The sequence below is a fragment of the Rhinolophus sinicus genome, chromosome 18 (assembly GCF_057876585.1).
Source record: "Rhinolophus sinicus isolate RSI-liver-muscle chromosome 18, RSI-T2T, whole genome shotgun sequence".
NCBI classification, from domain to species: Eukaryota; Metazoa; Chordata; class Mammalia; order Chiroptera; family Rhinolophidae; genus Rhinolophus; species Rhinolophus sinicus.
Window position 1 is genome coordinate 85,766,666 of NC_142518.1, and position 27,430 is coordinate 85,794,095.

At 38.2% G+C, this 27,430-nt stretch overlaps 1 protein-coding gene across 1 annotated transcript; it reads left to right on the forward strand.

Moving 5' to 3' along the window:
• The first annotated feature begins 3,462 nt into the window (after positions 1–3,462).
• SH2D1A (SH2 domain containing 1A) lies at positions 3,463–23,934 on the forward strand. Its single transcript, XM_019719698.3, has 4 exons — positions 3,463–3,730; positions 14,570–14,633; positions 20,709–20,850; positions 22,144–23,934. The coding sequence occupies exons 1-4, from the start codon at positions 3,594–3,596 to the stop codon at positions 22,182–22,184; spliced, it is 384 nt and encodes a 127-aa protein (XP_019575257.1). The 5' UTR covers positions 3,463–3,593; the 3' UTR covers positions 22,185–23,934.
• Positions 23,935–27,430: the final 3,496 nt, after the last annotated feature.

The following is a 27,430-nucleotide window of genomic DNA, read 5'->3' on the forward strand; positions in this document are numbered from 1 at the left end:
GTGGAGGAGTTGCTATGGAGTACTGACCCTACAGGGCAGGATTCTCTTTAGTGGAGCTCTGGTACCTGCCAAGTCTTCCCTTTGAGTGTGTTGTTTATGGAGGTGGTTGGGCGGTGCTCTGGTGTGGTCTGAAGCTGGCCACTTGGTGTGTTGATTCTGGGGCCTCTTGGAGTGGCTGTGCTGCAGGCCAAGTTCAGTCACTGCCTGTGCCTTACTTGGGGCCACTTGGCATGAGCTACAAAATAATCTGAAGATAATTGCCACTTGTACTGGGCTTGGAAGTTCCTGGGAGAGGCTAAGCTGTGAAGAGAGGCTGGCTGCTGCTGGGCTTGGGGATGCTTAACAAGAGGTATGAGGCACCATGAGGCCAGATGCTGCTTATTTGCAGTTTGTGAATGAGAGATTTTAGGAAAGTTTACAGCATGATGCAAGACAGGCTGTTTGTATTGTGTGAGGACAGAAGCAGGAGTGCAGTTTCCAGGCTCTCGGTATCACATGGAAAGGTGCTGGCTCAGGTAGTAAATGGCTATCAACTGTGATTGGATGGCCATCAGCTGTGGCTAGTTGGCCATCAGCTATAAACAGTGAGCCATTGGCCACTAATATAACTGCTGTGGCTATGCTAGCAGAAAATGGGGGGCCTAGCAAGAGGATGGTGGCCGAGCTGGCAAGCGCATATTGCAGTTAGCACGGCAGAGTGCAGTTAGCAAAGGGTTGGTTGGTTGGCAGAGAAAAGTGGACGGCAGGTTGCGAATCGTGTGGCTCCTGCTTCCTATGTCTCCAACCTCCCAGCTGCCAGTGAGACTATAGCGGTATGTCTCCCCTATCTATGGCTCTGTGGGTGTTCCTTTTTGGCCTCACCATGTCCTGCGTTCTTATGTGGGGAGCGGGATTTTGAGACAACGCCAGTTGCCCCGCGTGACAAATGGAACAGCGAGCAGGGTACGGTGCTGGCCAAAGATCCCCGAAGGGCGGTGGAGCAGTTTGTGTGTATGAACACTCAGTCTCAGGAAGACCAGGAGGAGTAGCTGCTGGAAAGCTGGACCCCCCATGGAGGTGTGGGAAGATGTGGATGGTTCCCCAACCAGCATAGGCCAGAGAAAGTGAAGGTCATTGCAGCCCTGTGGGCTGGGAAGTGCTTGCTGAGGCCCTCACCCCCAGGTTGGGGAGGACTTGGAGCCCTCGCCCTGCGGAGGGGGCACAGATTGTGAGGCTCACAGCCCTTGCAAATGACTATGGACTGTGTGGAATTGCCTTCCGTCCCTAATTTAATGGACCGCTTGACTGTTTGTTTGGGAACATGCCACCATGCAGTGGAACTGGTGGATGTTTGCTTTTGTGTCTTGACTGGCCACCATCGAGAATATGTAAGCACCTTGATTGTGAGTTGCTGTTCCAGCACGGTATCCTGAGAGGCCCAAAGAGATTGGCAGTGCCCTGAGAGGCCCTGGCTGTGTCCAGGAAGTCTGGCAGTTGCCCTGAGAGGCCCTGGCTGTGCCTGGGGAGACTGGTGGTACCCTAAGAAGCCCAGGAAGTCTGGCTGTGCCCAAAAGGACTGGGGATGCCCTGAGAAACCCTGGCTGTGTCCAGAGAGCCTGACTGTGTCCAGGATATTGTATTCCCCTTAGGCTCCTTGCACAGGGCCCCTCGTGGAAGATGTTTGTTGCATAGATTGTGAGGCGAGACCCAGTAGGGGTGGAGTGTGGGGACAGAGCCAGGAGTGCACTTTCCAGGCTCTTGGCCTCAAGTGGAAAGGTGCTGGTTCAGGTAGTAAATGGCTATCAACTGTGATTGTATGGCCATCAGCTGTGGCTAGTTGGCCGTCAGCTATAGCCATTGAGCCATTGGCCACTAATATGACTGCTGTGGCTACGCTAGCAGAAAATGGGGGGCCTAGCAAGAGGATGGTGGCCGAGCTGTCAAGTGCATATTGCAGTTAGCACGGCAGAGTGCAGTTAGCAAGGGGTTGGTTGGTTGGCGGACAAAAGTGGACGGCAGTTTGCGGATCGTGTGGCTCCTGCTTCCTGTGTCTCCAACCCAGCCACCAGCGAGACTACAGTGGTATGACTCCCCTGTCTATGGCTCCGTTGGTGTTACTTTTTGGCCTCACCATGTCCTGTGTTCTTATGTCCGGAGTGAGATTTCGAGACCCCACCTGACACCTTGCATGACATATCGAAATGCCACTGGAAGTGGCTTGGGTGAGCCTGAAAGTTGGGTAGGGAGGAGTCTCAGAGAATCACCAGGGAAGGGCCAACGGAAGATGTTAGCCAGGTTGTTGGAGACTCAGGTATAGCGGCTGCCTGTGTATGCATTCTGAGAGGTAGGAGAGCTCAACAAAGAAACAATGGTTTCTGCCAGCACTTCTCTCTGGAAGAAAGTTGGCCTTCCACCCCTTGCCCTGAAGCCAGACAATTCATTTCCTCCCTGTATGTCCCTGAAACCTTTCAAACTGCTGCCATAGTGCTGGAGCTCAAAGGGAGTGATTCTGTCAATGAGTAAATCCATATGCAGTTCCTTTAAGAGAAACACCTGGGACTCCAGCTGCCCTCTGTCTCACTTAGCCACAGTCCACCCTGGTTTCCACAGCCCAAAGTTAAGGTGACTTCTATTCCAGGCACTGTAACCCTGGGATGGGGAGCCTGATCGGGGGCTGGGACCCCTCAATTCTCACAGGGGACCTATGCAGTGGAGATGTTTATCTCAATTTTTAACTGCGACATGTGGGTTGGGACCAGCTCATTTCATTTCTCCATCACTCGTATCAGTCTCAACATGACTTATTTTGTATGTCCTTAATTATAGGACTTCTGTTCAGCTGGACTTCAGGTGATTCTCAATGATGGTTGTTCTGTAGTTTAGTTGTAATTTTGAGGTGCTCATGAGAGGATGTGAGCACAATATTTACCTACTCCGCCCCATCTTGACCAGTTACCAGACATAGACTGATTTTTGAATGTCAACCAGCACTTTGGGATCTTGGACAAGAAAGGAGAAAAAATCAGTATTTGCTGCAGGGCCCTTGTGGCTGTGCTGAACAGTGATTCCACAGTGATAGTAGTGACAGCTTCTGTGTTTTGGTCTCAGAGATTTTGGTACTTTCATTCTCTGTCAGTGTTTTTCTGACCCCCATGAAGGACATGTACAACTTGCCTCTATCATCAACTTATTTGGGAACTAGTTAAGCTGTCATCCCTGCTAACCTCTGGGAAAACTGCTAGAACCAAAGTATTACCAAGCATTCCTCTGTGTACACTTTGGTAGTATAGCCCAAGTCTTGCAAGGACCTTCTTCCCATTTTCCTCCCCTCTCCACATGAAACCTGTGTTGTGGGGGTGGGGTAGGTAGGGGATGGAACCATGTGGCAATAATCAAGCTGCTAAATTGCTGAGGTGGTTTTAATTGAAGTGTGAGAAGGAGGTTTTAAGGCAGGTAGACAACATCCTGTTGTTCTGGTGCTCCTCTCTCTTTTTTGCACATCTGGCCTAACTGGGAGTCAGGCGGTTGACTCGTGCATAGTAGCAGCAGCAGGAGCAGCAGCAGCATCCCTTCTGCTGTCCCACACCTCAGCCCGCCCAAGAGTCCACCAGGCCATGGACGCAGTGGCTGTGTATCATGGCAAAATCAGCCGGGAGACAGGGGAGAAACTCCTGCTCGCCACCGGTCTAGATGGCAGCTATTTGCTGAGGGACAGCGAAAGTGTCCCGGGCGTGTACTGCCTGTGTGTGCTGTGAGTATGTCGCGGTGGCTGGGTCCAGGGACTGCAGAGAGTGAGCACTGGCAGTGGGCATGAGTGGCAGGGGCAGGCAATATGTGGGCCACAGGAGCTGGTCGCAGCCTCTTCCACTGCCCACCCGATGCACCCTAAGGCTTATTTAGGTCCAGCCCAGGATTATGGTGGACCATGCTTTAGCTTAGTCCCCTTGCTAGGGATTTCACTCTCCAGAAAGTCCTCCCCAGTAACTTTTGGGGGCAGTGAATGCCACTTTGGGTGGGAAAACACAGCCTAGACTTTATCTTTGTTCTGAGAAATACCCAGGCTCCCGATTTCCATTTTGACCTCTAGTAGAGGCTGGCAAGGTAGAGCCCGGGGATGGTAGAGTGGCCAGATATGGGGCCAGCAGCTCCTGACAAAAGAAAAGTCTTCTCTACACCTCTCTTTAAATGTATTTGAAGGTGTCATCCCAAAGGAAGACCATCAAATTCAGGGAGGGGAAGAACACTGAGAAACCGAGTACATTACTTTAAGAATGCAATGTCAGTTAGGTAGGATGTTGAGAGGAGAATGTTTGTGAGTAAAACTGCCTTTCTGGATCTGTTTATTTAGCTTCCTTTAGAGAAGTTGTGTGTGGGACAGAACCCTTTCTTAATAAAAGTTAGGACAGACAATAGTTGTAAAAGACATAGAGGGAAAACACCTTTGTTATGAATTACTTTTGCCCTTTATCTAACCATGTTTTTGTCTAACATCCTATTTCTAATCAGATGCAACTTCATCTTTGCTCTAGAGTCAGACAGACCTGACACTTAATCCTGTGCTAGTCCAATGCTAGGTTTGTGACCTCAGCAATTAACCTCTCAGTCTCTCAGTTTTCTTATCCATCAAATAATATTACTACCTACCTCATAGGATTGTGAGGATTAAATGCCATAATGCAGGTAAAAACTTTGGCACTGGACCTGAGACATAGTAAATATTCAGTAAATGTAAGCTATTATTATTATTATATTCCTTTTTTTTTCCCAGTCAATTTCTTTCAGTACTCATGGGGCATTTCTAAGGAAGTAACCAGCTCAATTACATTTTGTCAGCATGATAAAAAAACACCCATGGAAACAGCTGCTTGCACAGTAGGTTCTAGACAGAAACAAAATAAGGGAAAATGCTTGGTAGTAATTTTGGTACCTAATGATGTACTGCAAGGTTTTGAAGTACCTTCTGAGTCAGTAAAGAAAGATTACACTGAGGCTGATAATAGAGGATTTTCATTGTTTACTTTATTTATTTTTTTAATGGTCAAGCCACGTTTGTGGTAACTCTCAGACCATGCTAAATACATTTATTATAAAGGCTTCAAAGGAAATAAATGGAAGCTGTTGAATTTCTTAGGCTCAGATCTTTATGTTGCTTATATTATTGTTTTTCCCAAGCAGAAACTGGGGAAGGTCAGTGAAAGCCAAGTAGTATTCTTAGGCCTTGTTATTATCAAAAGATGATGGAGGAGTGAGTGGGTCATGAAAGGGGCTTCTTTAGGAAAGCTGACAATGGAGGGCCCCTTAAGTTAGAGGTAAAAAATAAGGTACAAAAAAAGCCTGAGCAAGGGAGGGAGAACAGAGGACAGTGTGTAGCAGGATGCACCTCAGGCTTCAACCACACTGTCATCTTTTTTGTTTCTCAAGCTTGCCAAGCATGTTTCCCCCTTAGGGTCTTCGTCCTTACTGTTGCTCTTGCTTCTTTCCTCAGAGGGGACTTTCTTGATCACCTTATCTAAAATAAGTACCCTCTCCTTGTTCTTGTTATACTCTATTTTTTCTTCAAGGAGCTTTAAACTATCTGAGATTTGTTTGTTTACTTATTTATTGCTGGGCTCTCCTGCTAAAATGTAATCTCCATGAAAGTAGGGACATTGTCACCTGCAGCAGGAACATAGCCTGACACATAAAAAGCATCATGAAGCACATAATAGTCACTCAATGTATATTTTTGAATTAATGAATGAACTGTCAAAGCAAATGCTGTTCTTTACTACAAAGAGCTATGGACTGATATCAGGCCAGCATGTGGACTCCGGGGAAGTCTCTCAACTTCTCTGGGTCTTGGTTTACATATTTGTAAAGTAGCAGCAGTAATGTGTGCCCTGCCTTTTGCATAAGATTGCTGTTGGTATAATATGCAATATAGAAGGATAACTTTAGTCTTTTGCCCATTTAGGCCAAGATCACATATGGAATTAATTTAGGCAGGTGGGGAATTCTAAAACATTTATGTTTTCGCCCAAAGTGAATCTTGTATAAATGCAGTTTTTATGACTCTTGGTTCTCCATGCAAACCTCCTTATGAAGTAGCATAAAACAGCAGGCAAATTAGGAGTTCCCCGAGCATCTTTTGATGGACACACTGGGGCCTCCAAGTCTTAGATGGTGACTGTTAGACCACGCTGCAGAAGCAAGGCAAACAGATACATTGCCTTTTATAAGTTCTCAACTTTTTTGAGCCAAAGGTCCCTTTTGATAAACATAAACCTTTCATTCCCCCATTTAAGTACTATGCTGTAGTAACAAAATCACATTTTATTTTGAAATAGTCCATGTACTCATTTTAAACCAAAATGTATATGCTTATGATGTGCAGTAGGAATAACAATGTAAATGGTGTCATAGATACATGAACAACAAGGTATAGCTAACAAACATGCACTGATTATAGGGTTTGCTCAGAATAGTTTCTCATTCTATCTTTTGTTTACTCGCATTATCCAAGAAGGTTTGGTTGAGCCTCAGTTTCTATATTTTATTGTAGAAATAACACATTGCATATGCCTTCAAACTGTAAACGATACTTTCAAAATATGCTTGCTTCTTCCCCGAGTTCTGAACCCCCAGTCATGGCCTTTAGGTATGGCCTTTTTCTCTGTTCAGTTTTGGGAAACTGAATCTCATCAAATGCTAAGGAAGTTTTCCATTTATAGGACTGCACACCTTTATTTAAAATGAGAAGTTGTTCTTCTATTTTCAACAAGTAAATTTAGATTTTTGTGTAATAAGTTTCTTAAAAATAGTTCTTGATTATTCATATTATAGAAAATTTGAAAAATGTAGATAATGCAAATGAGGGGAAAACTGTCTATAGTTTTATAACCTAAAGACAATTATCATTGAATATTAAGTTGATTTTTCTCTATATATTAATTTAAAAATTGCTTTGTAAACACACATATGCTCTTACAATATTGTATTCTGATGTGTTTTCCACTTAACATGAAAAAAAAACCCATTTATATATAATGTTCTTACGAATGATTTTTAAACATTATTTTTAATGGCTGCATGATAATCCAGCCAATGATTGTACTATATTTTCCTTAACTAGTCATCTATTTTTAGACATGTGAATAATTCCATTCTTTTTGCTATTATAAATTGCATTATGATTCATATTTCAGTCCATACAAGTTTCCTTGTATTTGTAATTGCTTCTTTATAATGAATTTTAAAGATGAACAATTTCTAGGTCAGAAAACATGCACAGTTTAGGATTCTTTATGTATACATGATCACCAAATATTATTTTCCTAAATGGTTCTTCCAATTTATATATACTGTCACCAATAATGCATGAGAGTGTCTCACTGAACCTGGCCTGGAAATGGGTATTCTTGTTTTAAAAAAATTATCCTTCAAATTTGGTGTCTCACTCTTTATTTCATATTTCTTTGATTAATGATTGAATGTCTTTTATATGGTCAGTAAGCTGTTGTAGTTTCTTTGTGTACTTTACCCATTTAACCACTTGGATCTTTTTTACTTTTCTTAACACATTATGGGATTTTATATACTAATCATCTGTTGCAAGTATCTTTTCTCAGTTTGGTGTTTCCCAATACTTTTCTTTGATACATACAAAAAATTGACATTTCTAGTAATCAAATCCATCACACATTTTCTTGATGTTTGATTTCTTTCTTTGCTTCCCAGCTCAGAAAGTTCTTTCTCCTCCAGAGATGTCATAAAACTTCACTTCAGTTTTTGTTTTAAATTGATGGTTTGGTTAGTTTATATTTAACTATTTAATTCCATTTGGAATTTTATTTTAACATAGAGAAAGGATCTAATTTGCTTTTGTATTGAAATAGCTAACAGTTGTCCCAGTATAATTTATAAATAGAACTTTTCTTCCCCATTGATTTATTAGCCTACTTTACCATGTATTACATTCTTACATATAACAGTTATTGTTTTGCAACTATTTATTTGGTTCAATTAATCTATTTATTCTTGTATTACCAGCACTATAGTATTGTGGGGGCAGAAAAATAAATTTTTCTGCTTTTGTATTCACGTTAAGACGAATTTGTTAATTCATGCCCTTTGATATGAGAGAGCCCAGATTTTCCAGCCAGATTCTCTGGCCCATCCCAACTCTGGTCCTTAACTAGCTATTTTAACTTGGGGAAGTTACTTAACATTTGTATGTCTCAGGTTCCTTATCTTTGAAAAGGGAGATGGTGATAATAATAGTACTTACCTCATGGGATTATTTATGAGGACTATTGCATAAGTTAATATTTATAAAGTTAGCATGTAGTAGGTATTTGTTAATATAAATAAAAAATATATAAATAATTGCAATACAAAGTTAGATCATCATAGGAGTAAACAAATAAAACATGTGGTAGTTCAGGAGAAGAGATTATATTTGTTGTCAAGACTCATCAAAACTGGTATTACATAGTTTTGCCATCAGACTAGAAGCTGAATGAATTTTGACGGTTCTGAAAATTCAAATTCACTCTGAAAGAATGACGACTGGGCCATAGGAAGTTCAGGGACCTCTTGAATCAGAGTATAGTCTCAATAATGATGGCTTTGTATAGGCTATCATTCTTCTATACATAAAAGTTCTGAAATATTTGTCAAAAATTAGTTACATTATAATTGTGTCTTGAATTTTGCACGTAACATTAGTTTGTATAGACATAGACAGCATGGGTACTAGCTCGCTTTACTTGCAATGCCATGAAAGAGTCAGATGTAGCTAAAGTTTTTCTTTTGTGTTGCTCTTGAAGTGGTATAAAGAAGGAATTGATGTGGTCTTGTCTGTTCTAAACCAAGATCTGTCCCCAACACTGACCCTTTGAGAAAATAAGAAATAAGTCAGGTTGCTTTCTTCTTGTCCATTTCTATCCAGAACACATTTTTAAGGTTTGGGGGACACTTTTGGGGGAAAAAGTGAATTTTAATATCAGCAGGGACTGAGTCAACATATGCTTTGTAATCATTAAAATGCAAAATATTACTTAAAAATAATTGGCAACAATTATTCATTTCATAGATTTTTTTCATGATAAATTTTAAATTCCAGACTTATTAACAAGTCTAACAAAATGTTTGATGGAGGAGGAAAGTTAAAATTACACTACATTCTTGGTTTGTTTGTATTAATGGAAGGAGTCAGAGGAAAGATAATCCTAAAGGAGATGTAACAGTTTTGTAAAATGAATATAGCATAGGCTATATTTGTAATGCTCCAAGTAGCAATTTTGCTTCTTTTTCTTTAAAAAATGTTTTTAGTCACTTATATAACTTTATAGGAAACATTAATATGCCAGGATGCATTTATATTAGTTTAAATGTATTTCTAGTTTATATACATACAGGGACAGTTTTGAACAATTGTAATCAGAGTGACTTCTCCTTATGTCCACTTTTTTTTATATACCATCATTTTATATCAGCATAGTCCATGTGCTTACACAGTTTTTTTGAAAAACATAGGACCCTAATACCTTGGAATTTTGGTATGATTTTGAAATGTTCTTTCTGCTACCATTTTCTTATTTTGAGTAACATTCCTCATTTAGGGTTACTTACGTTAATTCCATTTTATTCACTATTAAAATAGAACTACTATGAAAATCTTTGTCAAATTGCTTTTGCCTTTTGATTCCTTGGAGTGTATGAAGATAAGCAAGGTCAATAGGTCACAAATATGCATGATTTTATTGCTCTTGTTATAGCTTGCCAATTTATTTGCTAAAACAGTGATTTTTTCCAGTGGACAAGGAGAGAGCACAAGTATGTTTAGTTTGAAAAATATTCAATATTTTAGTTTTATTTTATATTATAAAGTTATTGTTTCATAGTAAAAGCTGCAGAAAACAAAACTACAAAATCTTGTTGGGAAAGCGGGAGTAAATGTTTCAGAAACACTGCTCTCTGAAGACTGAAACAATTGAAAAAGCTTCAGCTTATATTTAAATAAAATTGCATTCTTAAAGCAAAGATTGATTGACTCTGGAGGAGATGACACAGAAGTGCCCTGGGTGAGTGAAAGAAGCCAGCTTGACTTTGAGGAAATTTCCATTAATATTCGCAATGAGATGTGGGTACTCTCTTTGCATTTTAATCACTTTAATGTTCTTAGAGATCCCCTGGAAATCTTATTAAAATGCAGATTCTGATTCACCATTTCTGGGGTAGGGCCTGAGATTCTGCCGTTCTAACAAGCTCCCAGGTGATGCCAATGTTATTACCCTGGGAGCATAATTTGAATTGCGCTCTTTAAATCTCTTCCATCCATGACATGTGACAGCGAGAGTTGACTACCGGGGATCCTTCCTTGGTCAGTTACTGCAGCGACTTAAAAGTAGAAGAGATGAACTGCTGGCTTATCTGAGGGGTGAAACAATTTTGCTCATTCAGAAATTTGAGGGGTTGGGGAGTAGGAAATTGTTAATATTAGATGGGTTAATCATGAGAAGTTTTATGTGTCACCGACACCAGATTGTTCAGAGACTGAAGGAGGTAAGGACTTTTGAAGTGGTACTTAGGTTCCTGCTGCTTAACTGAAAGTGAGATAAGATCAGATTCGTTAGGAAACAATATTCAAAACAGACTCTTTATTTTGACTAAATGAGGCTGAATGGTAGTAGGAAAATAGATTCATTGTAGTTTTGAGAGACCCACTATTTTAGAAAGTGGAAAACCAGTTACTTAAATTTTTGCTTGCATTGTTGCTGAGATTTTATATAATGCTTTTCTACATCACATTTTAAATGGTACTGAATTATTGCTATTAATCACTTCCTATAGGGAAAATAGAACTAAGGATCTATGCTACTTCCCTGCTTCTATTTCCATTTTGCTGTGTGACTTTAAGAAAATCATTTCAAGCCTATATTTCAAGTTCCCATGATGAAAAACGGAAATCAAAGCTCTTGCTTTGTTCCCTGTAGAGTACTTATTGAAATCAGTGGGCTTTGAGGTAGATTTCGATTGCTTAAAAAAACACAATGCTTTAACAATATAATGTTTTATATTTATTTAGCATATTATACATATGCATATATTAACTTATTTTATATATGATCTAAATAGTCTAGCAAACCTTCATAACAAAAATGAAACATTTCCTGTAATCATACCAGCAATTAAATTGATTTTTTTTTTTTTTTTTTTTTTTTTTTTTGGTTTCACGAACTAAATGAACCTGATTAGAGTGTTTTCTTTTTCTTTCTTTTTTATTTTTGGTGCCTTAGGTAATCAGTACCGATGGATATTGATTAAATATATAGTAATTTAATCCACATATTTAAAGACTTAGTTCTAAAGGGGGTTAATGGTAAATGAGGTCAGTTACACAAGGATGACCTTCTGCTTGGAATGCTTTAGAATCATCTGTTCTTTTAAGTTTAAACACACTTATTTTTACTGAGTTTAGCATGTATTCTAACCAAAGATCTATATTGACCTAAATTTGTGCCTAAGAACAACAATCAGAAAAAGTCTTAAATAAAACTGTTGATCTAGATTCAGATTCATAATGTAAAATAATTCAGAATAAAGTTTATCTTACTTTTCTATGAAGTAGAAATTTATTAGGCAAATTAAGTAGCATTACCATATATACTAAAATGCAATAAATATTCTGTATATATTATAGTGTGGGGATCAAGACCTGGGACTCTAGAGTCAAAGAGGCCTGATTCAAATCCATCTTTGCTGCTTGATCTCTAGTGTGACTTTGGTTACTTAACTTCTCAAAATTTCAGTTTACTCATCTATAAAATGAATTTCACAATATAAAGCTCATAAGATTGTTGTGGGGTCCAAAATAGATAATGCATATGCTGTGTACTAAGTTGTGCTCCCATAAAATTCATATGTTGAAGCCCTAACACCCAATGTGACTGTATTTGGAGATAGTATATTTAGGAGGTAATGAAGGTTAAATAAGTTCATGAGAGTAGGTCCCTAATCCAAGAGGACCTTATAAGAAGAGGACCATATAAGAAGAAAAAGAAGAGAGAGAGATCTCTCTCCATGCATGCACACAAAGAAGAGGTCATGTGAACACACAACAAGAAGGTGACTGCCTACAAGCCAAGAGAATAGGCCTCAGAATGAAACTTATATTGCTAGCACCTTGATCTTGGATTTCCAGCTTCCAGAACTGTAAGAAAATAAATTTATTTTGTTTAAGCCACCCAGTCTACAGTATTTTGCTATAGCAGCCTGAACAGACTAATACAGATTTTGGTACCAAGAAGTACAGTGTTGCTGTAACACCTAAAAATATGGAAGTGGCTTTGGAACTGGGTACTTGGTAGAGGCTAGAGGAGTTTGGAGGTGAATGCTAGGAAAAGCCTCCATTGCCATGAATACAATATTGGTAGAGCTGTGAATGTTAAAGGTCATTCTGGTGAAGTCTCAGAAGGAAATAAGGAACATGTTATTGGAAACTCGAAGAAAGGCCATCCTTGTTATAAATAGCAAAGAACTTGGCTGAACTGTGTTCTGGTGTTTTGTGGAAGGCAGAACTTGCAAATTGGATATTTAACAGGAGAGCTTTCTAAACGAAGTATTGAAGGAATGGCTTTGTTCCTCCTGACTGCTTATAGTAAAAGGCAAAGAGGGAGAGATGAATTCAAGAAGGAATTGTTAAGCAAAAAGATACCAGAACTTAAAGATTTGGGAAATTCTTAGCCTACCCATACGGTAAAAAGTGGAGAAAACACCAAGGGTGTGGCTGGACAATCACTCCTTAAGAAGGTTACCCATGTTATTAACTAGCCATTTTACCAGAAGCCAGAAATAGTGTTTGGACCAAAGCATCAGAGACACTGTCAGTTTGAATCAAAGGGAACAGGACAGGACAATATAGAAATTTGTTTGCAAACGTGGTTTATCTTTCAAGAAAAAGGAAGAATGACTCTGAAGGCGATTCAGAGATTATCAGGGATGTCACTCCCACCACCGGCCCAGTGTTCACAGTACAAGGGGGCAAGTCTGCTTCCATCTATGTTTCAAAGGTAGGATCAGAGCCCAACAGAGTTGAGTGGGCAGCCCTCCCCCCCTCAGCTGTGAGGGTGATAGTGTCACCTCGTATGCCTGGAGGGCAGAGCATCAATCCAAAGAGGATTATTCTCAAGCATTAAGAAATTGGCCTTGTGAGGTTTTAGACTTGCTTGGAAATGGTCATCCTTTTTTTCCTTCTTTTTTCCCCCTTTTGGAATGGAAATGTCTGTCCTATGCCTGTCCCACCATTGTATTTTGGAAGCACACAACTTGTCTAGTATCACAAGTTCACAGCTTAAGAGGAATTTTTCCTCATGATGAATCATACCCCAAGTCTCGCCCAAATATGATTAAATCATATTTAGATGAAACTTTGGACTTTAGACTTAAGAGTAGATGCTGGAATGAGTTAAGACTTTGGGGGCTGTTGGGATAGAATAAATGTATTTTGAATGCGAGAAGGATGTGAATTTTGGGGTACCAGTGTGGAATGCGTTGGACTGAATCATGCCCCACTCAAATTCATATGTTGAAGCCTAACCCCCAATGTGGCTGTATTTGGAGATTGGTCTTTAGGATGTATTTAATATTAAATGAGGTCATAATGGTGAGGCCTTAATCCAATAAGACTGGTGGTCTTACATGAAGAAGAAAAAGAGAGAGAGCAATCTCTCTCCACACATGTTCACAAAGAAGAGGTTACATGAGCACATAGAAAAAAGACAGCCACCTACAAGCTAAGAGACGAGGCCTCACGATGAAACCTCTGTTGCTGGCATCTTGATCTTGGACCTTCAGCCTCCAGAACTGTGAGAAAATAAATTTTTTGTTTAAGCTACCCAGACTATGGTGTTTTGCTATAGCAGCCTGAGCAAACTAATAAAGCATATAAAACTCTTGGTATGTAGTAGAAATCCACTATATAGATATGTAATCTGCATATACACTAAGTAATGAGGGAGAAGTTTATTTATCTGAAAGGACAAGGAGTTTTCAAGTACTTTAGCAGGACTCCTTTATAACTCAAATTGTTCTTACTCATACTTTATAATGCATTATAAAGTAACATATAATAGTAGTATAGGAATATAGTATTATATTTATAATTAATATTATTATTACTATTATTTTAAGTGGGCCTGATAGTACCTTAGCCCAGTGAAATGTTTTCACCTTAAGGCTCTATATGTACTTAAAATAACAACACTGCATTTTGTTAGACCTATTTAATAATTCACAATTTTTACCGGTTACGACAGGTCTCTAGTTTCTTTCTGTCCAAACTTTCTCTCAACTCGACAAATCTTTAGAAGTGTGAGCTCCCACAATTTTTTTTTAAAGGAAAAGATAAAGAAGATTTACTGGAAGCTGTGATTAGCCAGATATAATATGCAAGCAAGTTAGATTCCCAGGCTTTTCTTCCTATGAATGTCATGGTGCCACATATGTGTATCCCAGTATATGTAACATTTATATGTAATAGTTAAGTTCAAATTTAGAGCACGCATTGTTCTTTTGGAATTTTTCAGTAATAGAGTTTATTCTTTCACAGGTATCAAGGTTACATTTATACATACCGAGTGTCCCAGACAGACACAGGTTCTTGGAGTGCTGAGGTATATAACTCTTTTATTTATTTTTACTTCTGTGTATCTTGGGGAAATGTTTGTAATTTTGGCGGGTTTTGTAAAAAAGCTTTCAAATCCTACATTCCCAAAATATTCACCAGGTTCAAAATTACTAAAGCTCCAATCCAAAATTGTTCATGGATCATTTAGAAGCCTTTAGAGAGTTTTGGTCTTAGTTCTTTTTAACCACCATTGTATAGAGTGGTCTCACTTTGGGGAAAAGATTTTTAAAAAGTTGAAGGATTGTGTCAAACTTTTAGTGCTGCCAATGTAAGCATACGGTGGCAAGTTCTTGAACCTAATTGCCATACCTCATATATAGTTACATGCTACGTTATTTACCATAGGAACTCAAAGAAGGGAGAATTTTCCAAGTATTAGAGTAATCTGGGCTGCTCTACGTGGAGGCAGGACTCCCAGCTGAGCCATGTGTGAAGAACATGGAGAGGTGGAACAGAGATAGAGGAAACATTGCAGCGGTTTTTAAACTATGCTCTGCACAATCCTAAGGTTCTTCTACCTGGGTGCCTTGGGGATGTCTGGGGATGGCAGAGGCAGAGAAGGATATGAGTGGATATGCTTTTGGGCCCACAATTTCTCTTTAATCTGAGCAATTCCCCTTTATTTTGCTTATCAACTGGGACTCTGAGTAAGATTTCATTAGAAAAATGGGTTTTGATGGCTTTGAAAACATTTGGAAGTCACTGTAACATTGCAAGAAATGCCCATAGAATTCCTGTATTCCTGTATATGAGAGTAGTATATCATGTATCACCAATGTAGAGGTCTCTACAGCTGAAACTTTTGACCTCAAATGCTTTCTCTGATTTCTGATTCCTTAAAACAGTCCGTCTTAATTATGAGCTGCTTGAAAATATATGAGGCATGGCAGTTAGGTTTGAAAACTTGTCACCGTATGCTTGCATTGGCAGCACTGTACAAACAGCACAGTAAAGTTTCATAACCTTGGTATGTCATGTCTCACAGCTGTGCTCATGTTGATGTGTGGTGGTGTTGAGTGGTGTTCATTATTGTTGTTGCATGTTTTTGTGTGCCGTTGTGAGAATGTCTGAGCTTGAATTAGAGCAATGAACAAACATTACATTTCTTGTTAAACTTGGCAAGAGTGGAAGTGAAATCAGGGACATGTTAGTGCAAGTTTATGGGGATAATGCCATGAAGAAAATGGCAGTGTACAAATGGATTAAATGTTTGTCTGAGGGGAGAGAATGCGTCACTGATGAAGAGAGGTCAGGGAGGCAAGTAATGAGCAGAACTGACAAAAACCTTGTAAACATTCAATTGTGTGTCAAAATTATTGGTTGACTGTGAGAAGCATAGCAGACCAAGTAAACATCGATAGAGAAACAGTTAGGAAAATCTTAGCTGAAAATCTTGGCATGAGAAAGGTGTGTGCAAAAATGGTCCCGAAGGAGCTCACCAATGAACAAAAGCCCAGGAGAGTCGAAGTTTGCCAAGACCTTTTGGAGAGGCAAGATGATGTTTTGGGCCATGTTATCACTGGTGATGAAACATGGGTGTACCAATACGACCCTGAAACAAAGTGTCAAACTGCACAATGGAAGTCAGCCAAATCTCCAAGACCAAAAAATTTCTGTCAGTCCAAATCAAGAGTGAAAACAATGTTGCTAACCTTTTTTGATATCAGAGGGATTATTCATTATGAATTTGTACCAATTGGACAAACAGTTAACCAGTGTTACTATTTGGAAGTGCTGAAAAGGCTGCATGAAAAAGTTAGACGAAAGTGACCTGAACTTTTTGCCAACAATTCGTGGCTCTTGCATCACGACAATGCACCAGCTCACACGGCACTGTCTGTGAGGGACTTTTTTGCTAGTAAACAAATAACTGTATTGGAACACCCTCACTACTCACCTGATCTGGCCCTAAATGACTTCTTTCTTTACCCAAGGATAAAGGAAATATTGAAAGGAAGACATTTTGATGACATTCAGTACATTAAGGGTAATATGACATCAGCTGTGATGGCCATTCCAGAAAAAGAGACCAAAATTGCTTTGAAGGGTGGACTAGGTGCTGGCATTAGTTGCATAGCTTCCCTAGGGGAGCACTTCAAAGGTGACCATAGTGATATTCAGCAATGAGTTATATACCACTTTTTCTAGGATGAGATTGCAAACTTAATTGTGATACCTCATAAATGTTAATACCCACCTCTATTAATAACTCAATCTATGCATTAATGAAATTCTAAAGCCTAGACATAAAAAAATTAAAACAGCTCTAACTTTTACAAATTCATCAGTAAACTAGAAAGCACAAATTGCAAGCTACAAATGTTTTGAACTACTGAGATGAATTAGGGCAAATTTTCACACACACTGTTGCTTTATTTATATTAGTTTAATTAATACTGCAATACTAATTAGAGGAAAAGCAGTACCATTCTAATCAAAACTATTTATGCTTGTTTATTTTTAAAAATTCTCTGCATCACTGTGGAGATGATTAAATAAGAAATTAAATTTCATTTATTATGAAGAATATTTGTATATGATGTACACACATATATTTGTGTAAAATTTGAGCAGAAATAGCTCTTTTCCCTACATAAGTAGCCTTCAGTGGCTGAAGAGTATTCTTTATGGAAAGGATCTTAAACTATTAACCTTGTCTTCAAACTTGTTTTCTTCCATTTCAAGTATATCATCATATGCAGATTATTACATGCTTGTGATCATATTAAGGAAGAGAGGGCTTATTGACTATAAATACTCTCTCATTCTGTTGTCTGGTCTCACCCTGTTTATGTAATAATTTTGTAATTCTCTGCACAAAGAGAGCAGAAGATTGGCATATTTTCTCCAAAGGGAAAACAGTTTTAAAAAACTCTTTAGATTTATTTTTGAAATGAACATTGCATTTTTTCTGTCTGCTAAATTTGCCTTCTTAGTTATGGTTTTGCTAAGGTGAATATTAAACTAGTGTGTATTCTCAGAGCTCAATAACCTGAGTGGAAGAAATTTCTCTAGAGCTTATTGAAGACCAGCTGTGATTCAAAACATGTTTCCATGGATAATTAGGAGATGAAAACATGGGAAACATGCAAATTTGAACAATAGTTGAGTTCAGTGACAGGATGGGAGTTGTCAGTGAGTGGTACAATTATTGTGGTAAACATATTAATATTTTCAAAATTGGGTAAATGACAGATATTTACATGTTTTTTGGAACAGTGCCTTAGTTTGCCACACTGCAGGAAAAATCATGGCAGTAGCATTCCATCCTCTGTGCAAAGATTATGCTAAAATTCTAGGTAAGTCTGAGATTTGTTTCAAAGAGTGGAATAAAATTGAACCCTGGATCCACTGAATTATGAATGACAAATATTATGTCAATTCATTGTCTAGTGTATTAACTGTTTTCATGTGACTTAGGCTAAAATTTTGCTAAATTGTTAATTCAGAGAATTCTACATACAGTCACATATCATTTATCAATATGTGCATTGCCAGAAGTAAATTGTAAAAACTGTATTAACCTCCCCCTGCTGACTTCGGTTCCTTTGGGCTTTTCTGGATATTTGATCATCAGTAGATCAGTAGATCCTAAATAATTTTACTTATTAACCTAAGCAAAACACTTATAAATGAAATCAGTTATTTGCCAAAGAAACATTCATCCCAAATTCAAATTGCTTTTATATATCCAGTGCTATTATTTCTCCCTGTTAGCATGGATAATCAAGTGTTAACTATGTATAAGTCCCCAGAAAAAAGATACTTCTGTTGACAGATGGTTTTACAAGCCACAAGAACAGCTAAAGGGATGTGTGGTTTCAAATATTTCCACACTGAAGGAGTTTCTTTTCAATTGATGACTCTAACTTCACCAGAATCTGTTACCAGAATCTGTTTGGTCTAGTACTGATGATCTGAAAGGCAAGAGACTAGGTCCTGGGATCTAGAGCCATTTCTGCCTCTGGTCATCTGTGGGACCTTGGGCAAGCTGAACTATCTCTTTGTATTTCCATTTTTTAAAAAAAGTTTTTATTGGGGAATATTGGGGAACAGTGTGTTTTTCGAGGACCCATCAGCTCCAAGTCAAGTTGTTGTTGTTGTTTTCAATCTAGTTGTAGAGGGCGCAGTTCACTGTCCCATATGGGAATCGAACTGGCAACCTGGGTGTTAGGAGCATTGCACTCTAACCAACTGAGCCAACCAGCCATCCCTGTATTTCCATTTTTCAATCTGTCAAATGAGAAAAAACCAAATCAGCCAATAACTGCCCAAATCTGAGGAACTAGTAGGGGCAAAAGATAGGAAAGTGCTTTGAAAATGAAAGTCCTTTAAGGAAAATAGAAGGAGTTATCTTGTACAAATCACCTGCTTTTGCAATTTGGAGATTCTATCTTGGAGCCAAATAACTGTTTGGACCCCCAAAATAATGGCCATGTTATTTTGGATGAGGTAGAGTTCTGGGAAGGTGTTTTGATCGTAGGGGTGGAGGTGAGTGCAAGAGTGTTCTACACTTACAGACACTCCTAGCTGTGTGAGATTATGAATGGACACTAATTTAAAGCTCAAAAGAACTTTCCCTGTGCTTTCTTTTTTATTTTATTTATTTATATTTTTTTATTAAATTTATTGGGGTGACAATTGTTAGTAAAATTACATAGATTTCAGGTGTACAATTCTGTATTACATCATCTATAAATCCCATTGTGTGTTCATCACCCAGAGTCAGTTCTCCTTCCGTCACCATATATTTGATTCCCCCCTTACCTTCATCTCCCACCCCCACCCCCCTAACCTCTGGTAACCACTAAACTATTGTCTGTGTCTATGAGTTTCTGTTTCTCATTTGTTTGTCTTGTTCTTTTGTTGTTTTTGGTTTATATACCACATATCAGTGAAATTGTGACAACATGGATGGATCTTGAGAGTGTAATGCTGAGCGAAATAAGTCAGACAGAAAAAGCAGAGAACCGTGTGATTTCCCTGTGCTTTCAATGAAAAAATTACCCCAGTGTAGGAAATGGCTGAGAGTTACTATGGACAATGTGCTATCTTCAGCTTTTAGTCTAGTTGGCAGAAGTCTGCATGCCAGCTTTCACATTTTCTTATTAAAGGCTAATAAATAGCTCCCACCTCAAAAATCTTCCAAGTGGAATAGTTGAAAAACAACTTTCTAAAAAAAAAAAAAAGCTAGTCGTTGTTCAGTTGCTTATAGCAATACTATTTTATTTCATGTAAAATGACAGTTTTGAGCTAATGCCTAAAGCTTGTCTCATAAGCTTTTGCAGGAAATTATTGATTTCCAGCTGTGTCTTTGCAAGAGAATTGATGTCAGGAAAGGAATACATTTTAATAGTCACCTACAAATAATGATCTCTTCAAAAACGGAAAAACAAACAGACAAAGGTGACCTTTTATAATCTTTCATTTTCGTGTCATAGACAAAACCTTGTCACAGTGAAGTGTTGACTGAGAGAGTAATTTGGGGGAGGATATGGAAGTTTCTCAAGGAGGAAAAAATTTAATGTGAAGAATGAGGCAGGACATATTGTGAGGTGAGTGTATAGGGCTAACTAGCCATGCGTTGTGTGTATCATAACAGTCAATTTTAATTTCCTGTGTAGCATTTTATACTGTGGGTTGATGACAGGGAGAATGCATTGTTTGTTTTTGGTTATTCAGGCTTTCTGTTAATGACCTGTAGGATCTGTGTTTTTTCTGTGTTTAACTGCATCTTCTCTGTTGGTGAATTCATTGTGGGTAATGGCCTGTACACCCTTAGAGTTCAGGATGTATGATGGGTAGCAGGCAGGAAAGGCAAAGCAATGAGCAAGAGTTTGTGCAAACTCCCTTGGGAGAACTGAAATGACAGCTCATTAGCTCCTCTTGCAGGGAAATTCAGCCAACCAAAGTAAGCTCTTCTGGAATGCTGTTTTTAATTCTTCCTTATGTTTTCAAACATTTGAACAAGTTACATAAATGTTACCTCTCTTTCACTTTTGTAGGCCTTTTTGTATCATTATAAGGTAAGTGAATAATTTGCTTGGATTTTATTTTCCAGACAGCACCCGGGGTACATAAAAGATTTTTCCGGAAAATAAAAAATCTCATTTCAGCATTTCAGAAGCCAGATCAAGGTATTGTAATACCTCTGCAGTATCCAGTTGAGAAGTCCTCAGCTAGAAGTACACAAGGTACTACAGGTATGTTTTACTGCTAATGTTTCAAAATTTATTTTAATTACACTTGACATATAATATTATATTAGTTTCAGATGTATAACATAGTGATTCAACATTTATATACCTTATGAAGTGATCACCATAAGTCTAGTAACCATCTGTCACCATACACAGTTATTACGATATTATTAACTATATTCCCTATGCTGTACATTCCATCCCTATGACTTATTTTATAACTGGAAGTTTCTGCTTCTTCATCCCCTTCCTTTTCTGCCCAGACTCCCACCCTACTGTTAATTTTTGACAGGGTTTGGTAGTTCAGGGTTATGAGTCAACCTATTCATAAACATATAGGAAGTTCTACAAGAAAAATGCAATGAGAAAGTAGATGTAGCTAGCAAATCAAGTGAGAGGAGACTAATAATATGCTATGATTTCAATATGCTCTGCTAAACTTTTAATAAAACTCTGCAAAAATATGAAAAATTCTATTAGCCTATAACATTTAAACTCTCTTGTTCCACCTTGTTCTCCCCAGTCCCTTTTGTCAGTACTTAATTACCATTTCACTTCACTAATTTAGACACAAATAATTTGAAAGATGGGATAACTCAGAGAATACATGGGTGTTTTTACCTTTGCTTAGTAAACTGTATTTTCCCTTCAGGGATGGAAAAGCTAATGTTAGCCTGGCCCATGTGATCCTGATTTATGAATTTGTGGTACTTGAATTAATGAAATTTTATTGTGGCAAAGGAAATGAATTAATAGGCTTTATTATTCCACAGGAACAAATTCTTACATTTCCTGAGCAAAGTTATTTTAGTGTATGTGTCAAGCTAACAACTGAATACTAGAAAATGTCTGAAGCTATCAGCTATGTAATTATTTACTCATCTATTGAAAAAGGTCAATCATTTGTTTGGAGTAAGAGGATATGCCTAATTGAAACAATAAGTATTTATGATAAAAGAAAATGAGTTGTTATATTCTTTTTGGACAGGGACCGAGGCTTAGGCATAAACTGACAATTAAACTCAAGTGGTAGATTAAATTAATGAATAGTTGACTTTTATAATAGAAATGGAAATAGAACTCCAATTTACAAATTGACTAATTGTTCTTTTCTGCTCACTATTCCATTCTTTATAGTTCAGTTTTAAATACTAGTTGCTTGAGCTGTACCATTGGGTTGTATCTCTGTGAACTTTATGCAGTTGGAAATTTAATGATTATAAGTTCAAGTTAGCCTGTAATTTTAATAGCTTGTAAGTTTATCTTCTCTTGATTTTTGTTATTACTTTTGTTTAGGGAGAAGAGAAGATCCTGATGTCTTCCTGAAAGCACCGTGAAAAAAAAATAAAACACTTTGTACTTATGTTCAATAATTTAAATACATGCTAAGTCTTATATATTGTAGATAATACAGTTCAATGAGCTACAAATGCATTTCTAAAACAATCATAGTTCTGTGATGGAAGCATCTAGTATGATGTAAAAGCTGAAATGGACTTTGCAGATAATGAGGAGCAGGGAAAAGTAATTCCACAAGTTATTTTCAGTTATATATTTACAAATGGGAAACAGTTTAAAACATAGTGATGCTTTATAAAAGATTAATGTTAATTCTTGTCAAATATAAATAAAAACAATCCTCAGTTTTTCTCAAAAGCACCACTTTTACTGAAACATTTGACAGCACTGATTTTTAAATGTCTTATATGGCGGATAGCTGGTTTGTGTTGTTCACGTTTGTCATGTGTCATTCTACATTAGACATTATGCTCTCCACTAGCTATGGTGTTGTAGGCTGTTTTGGGATTTGTGAAGCTGTTCACTGTGTGCTAAAACAGGAACTAGACAAAGAGTGAATAATTTCTGTTTAATTCTGAAAGCAACCTTCTTGCCATTGTTCTGATGTTGGAGAGTAAAATCCACAGACCAATCTGGAGTTTAAAAATCCCATAATTTAAAATATGTTATAAATGTTTATTACAGTTGATGCTGCAGGATTCGAAATTATATGGTGAATCTGATGAAGTGGACTTGACTTTTCATTTACTTCTGTCTGCCCCAATTTTTGCTACTCCTGTAAAACCTCATTTTGAAGGGGAAGCTTCAGCAACTGCAGCTTTTCAGCTGTGGCTCAGGAGTAGCTGATTTATGAGCAGTCTCCCTGTTAGGTAGCCCTACAGACCACTGGAAGGAAAGCTTATGGTTACGTAAATTTTTAACAACTCCAAGTGATTGCAACCTAAGTGTGAACCAAGATTTTACACAATGATGCAGATTTGTATTTTCTTCTCACATTTTATGTTTTCATGACTCTTGTGATTTGATTATATGTCAAGTTGCTTCAGGGCTCATAGAATTCATTCACTCAACACACACAATAGGCACTGGGTTAGAAAAGTAAAAATACACCTGGTCCCTGTGTTCAAGCAGCTAACTACTAGTTGGACAAGAAAATAGTACGAATAAAAGACAGAAAAAAGTAACAAGACAAGAAAATAACAATAAAGGGTGATAAGTACATGGTAGGGTGGCAAGTGAGGTTCTCAATCCATAGGTACATCTATCTTTAGGGGCAGAGTGAATCAACACAAATGCTCTGGTCCATGGTTCAGAGGAAAAGCCTGTTTTATTGTAAACTAATAATTTGGAATTCTGGGTTGTACATGAGTGGTGGTGAGCTTGGTAAATAATTAGTGAACTGCCAAGAGACAGAGCTACTCTCCATGTGCTGGCAAGATGTGACTTCTGAAGATTTAACATGGATGCTATGGAAGTGCAATAATTTATTGTGGGCCGTTTACCATTTCTAGAAGTAAAAGGATCACTTTAACTTGTAAAGGAATTCAGAAAGTTGACTTTAAAAATAAAATATATATGTTTAGATTTTTTGAATTATTTGTAGCTTGGGTTTAAATTTTAATAGGGGTAACTACTATTTGTACACCAATTTTTTTATTCTGAAATAATCCTAAACATATGAATTATGTTTGCCTGTTCCTATACCAGAGCCTTTTCTGATAAAGCTTTTTTGAATCATCAATGGTCTTTCATATTTTAATAAAGTATTTGAAAGCTTTGTTTACCTAATTTGTCTTAAAATATTTCTTTAAAAATATTTAGATAGGAGCTATTCATATATTAAATAAAACATTGATGAGGAAGGATCCACAATGGCAGAGTAGATAAATTTTGTGCTTGCCTCCTCCATTGACCACATTAAAATTACAACTAAATTATAGAAAAATTAACCTGGAGAAACATATGAAATCTAGCTGAACAGAAGATTTATAACTAAGGATACAAAGAAGAAGCCTCATCGAGACTGGTAGGAGGGGCAGAGATGCAAGATGGGCTGGCCCCACACCTCTGAGTGGTGGTTGAGAATTGGGAAGGAAATCTCAGTCACATAAGACCCCCCACACCTGGAGGAGTGAGGGATCCTAGTCCCACACTGGGATCCGCAGCTCAGAGCACCAATGCCAAGAAGAAGAACATCCACAATATCTGGCTGTGTAAAACAGTGGAGATTCTGACCAACTGGGTGGGATGGAAGGCTGTGGGAAACCCAGACGTCCTCTTAAAAGGCCTGCACACAGACTCACTTGCTCACAGGCACTTGTCTGTGATCTGGCAGAGGGACAGTGACGTGGAAGGTGTTAGAGACATATGAGGAGAGACTGAGTTGTATGTCTTCAAGGCGAGGACAAGAGGGACAGTCCCTGTGTAGAATCCTCCTCCCCTGTAGCTGGCAGGTGGGGGCCATCTTTCCTGTGTTGAGCGCTCCCCACACAGCCAAATCTCAATCTAAATTGCCCTGGTGAGCTCCATTCACTCCACCCTGGTCACTCCCTCAGACCCCACCCCACCCCACCCAACTCACATACCACATGAAGCTGTATCAGCGACTGAGCCTCATGGGAGCCAGCAGGCGGCAGCAGGTCTCTGGGAGTCCTGGGATTTTGCAAAGCTACCTCAGTCCCAATACTGGTGGCAGCCGTCCTCCGTTCCCAACATGGCCTCTCCCATGCGCCTCCTGGTTTAGCACAGGCAGTGACCAATTGTGGGCCACTTTGTAGTTCCTACTAGGTAGTCCCCAACCAGTCACAGGAAATGGCTGGCCTGGGACTGCACTGGAGCCCCATTCAAGAGTCACCAGAACCAAAATACCTGGAGGTCATCCTCAGATAAGAGGAGAGCACCTCCCAATTAGCCCCACAAGCTGCAAACCCAAAGGGCAGTCTCAACAGACACCAAAACCCACTAGAGCAAATCCCACGCCATGGGGTAAGCCTCCTGCACAGCTGCTCGTAAGCTTTGGACATAGCCAAACCCCACAGCCTGTAAGCCTGAGGGTCTATTCCACCCACTTACATGCCAATAGTAATCAAGGCTCAACTATAACAGGTGGACACACACAACCTGCACAAGGGACATTCCTGGAGCACCTGGTGAAGGTGACTATGGAGACAATGCCACCAGGCCCCACAGGGCACCTACCACTTAAGGACACCTGGCCAAGACTTGGAGACATAGTAGCTCTACCTAATACATAGAAACAAACACAGAGAGACAGCGAAAATAAGGGAAAAAAATGAAATACACCCCAAATTAGAAAACAGGAGAGAACTCCGGAAAAAGAACTAAACAAAATGGAGGCAAGCAACCTACTAGATACAGAGTTCTAAACAATGGTTATAAGAATGCTCAAGGAACTTAGGAAACGAATAGATGAACTCAGGGAGAACTTCAGCAAAGAGGTAGTAAGCATAAAAAAGGACATAGAAACAATAAAAGAGAACCAGTCAGAAATGAAGATCACAATAACTGAAATGATGAATGCACTGGAAAGTTCACCAACAGATTAAATGAATAAGAGGATTGAATCAGAGATTTAAAAGATAAAGTAATAGAAAACACCCAATTGGAACAGCAAAAAAAAAAAAAAAAAAAAAAAAGATTAAAAAAAAATAAGGATAGTTTAAAGACCTCTTGGACAACGTTAAGTATAACATTTGTATCACAGGGGTACCAGAAGGGGAAGAGGGAAAGCAAGGGATTGAGAACATATTTGAAGAAATAATGACTGAAAGTTTTCCTAACCTAATGAAGGAAATAGACATACAAGTTCAGGAAGCACAGAGACCCCAAACAGGCCCACACCAAGACACGTTATCATTAAAATGGCAAAGGTTAAAAACAAAGAGAATCCTAAAAGCAGCAAGAGAAAGGGAACTAGTTACTTACAAGGTAGCTTCCATAAGATTTTCGGCTGATTTCTCAACAGAAACTTTGTAGGCCAGAAGGGATTGGCAAGAAATATTCAAAGTGATGAAAAGCAAGGATTTATAACCAAGCCTACTCTACCCAGCAATGTTATTATTTAAACTTGAAGAAGAGATAATGAGCTTCCCAGACAAGAAAAACCTAAAGGAGTTCATCACTACCAATCCAGTATTACAGTAAATGTTAAAGGGACTCCTTTAAGAAGAAAAAGAAGGGGAAAATAAAAGAACATAAAGATAACTAATAAAATGGCAATAACTATCTATCTATCAATAATTACTTGCAATGTCAATGTATTAAATGCTCCAATCCAAAGACATAGGGAAGCTGAATGGATAAGAAAACAAGACCCATACATATAAGTACATATGCTGTTTACAAGAGATCCACTTCAGATCAAAAGACACAGACTGAAAATAAAAAAATGGAAAAAGATATTTCGTGAAAATGGAAACAAAAACACTTGGGGTAGCAATACTTATGTCAGCCACAATAGATTTTAAAACAAACGCTATAATTAGAGACAAAGAGAGACATTGTATAATGATAAAGGGATCAATCTAACAAGAGAATATAACCCTTCTAAACATTTATGCACCCATCATAGGAGCACATAAATATATAAAGCAAATATAGACTGACATAAAGGGAGAGATTGACAATAATACAATCATAGTAGGAGACTAACATTGCACTGACACCAATGGGTAGATTTACCAGACAGAAAATCAACAAGGAAACAATGGCCTTACATGACACAGGAGACCAGATGAATTTAATTGACATTTTTTAGAGCATTTCACCATAGAGCTTCAGAATATATATTCTTTTCAAGCACATGGAACATTTTTCAAGACAAACTACATATTAGGCCACAAAACAAGTCTCAATAAATTTAAGAAAATTAAAATCATATCAAGAGTCTTTTCTGACTGAAATGGTATGAAACTAGAAATCAATTATAAGGAAAAAATCTTAAAAACACACAAACACATGGAAGCTAATAACATGTTACTAAATAATGAATGAATCAACAATGAGATCAAAGAAGAAATCAAAATATACATTGAGACACATGAAAATGAGAACACAAAGACCTAACATCTATGCGACACATTGAAAGCAGTCCTAAGAAGGATTTTCATAGCAGTACAGGTCTACCTTAAGAAACAAGAAAAATCTCAAATAAGCAATCTAAACTTACACTTAAAAGAATTAGAAAAAATAGCAAACAAAGCCCAAAGTGAGTAGAAGGAAGGAAATAATAAATATCAGAGTGGAAGTAAATAAAATAGAGTCC

Bases quoted from the DNA above. Each gene is read 5' to 3' on its own strand.
- SH2D1A (XM_019719698.3), top strand. From the start codon at position 3,594: ATGGACGCAGTGGCTGTGTATCATGGCAAAATCAGCCGGGAGACAGGG. The intron at 14,634-20,708 runs GTATATAACTCT...TTTATTTTCCAG, and splicing joins CAGGTTCTTGGAGTGCTGAG to ACAGCACCCGGGGTACATAA. The intron at 20,851-22,143 runs GTATGTTTTACT...ACTTTTGTTTAG, and splicing joins AAGTACACAAGGTACTACAG to GGAGAAGAGAAGATCCTGAT.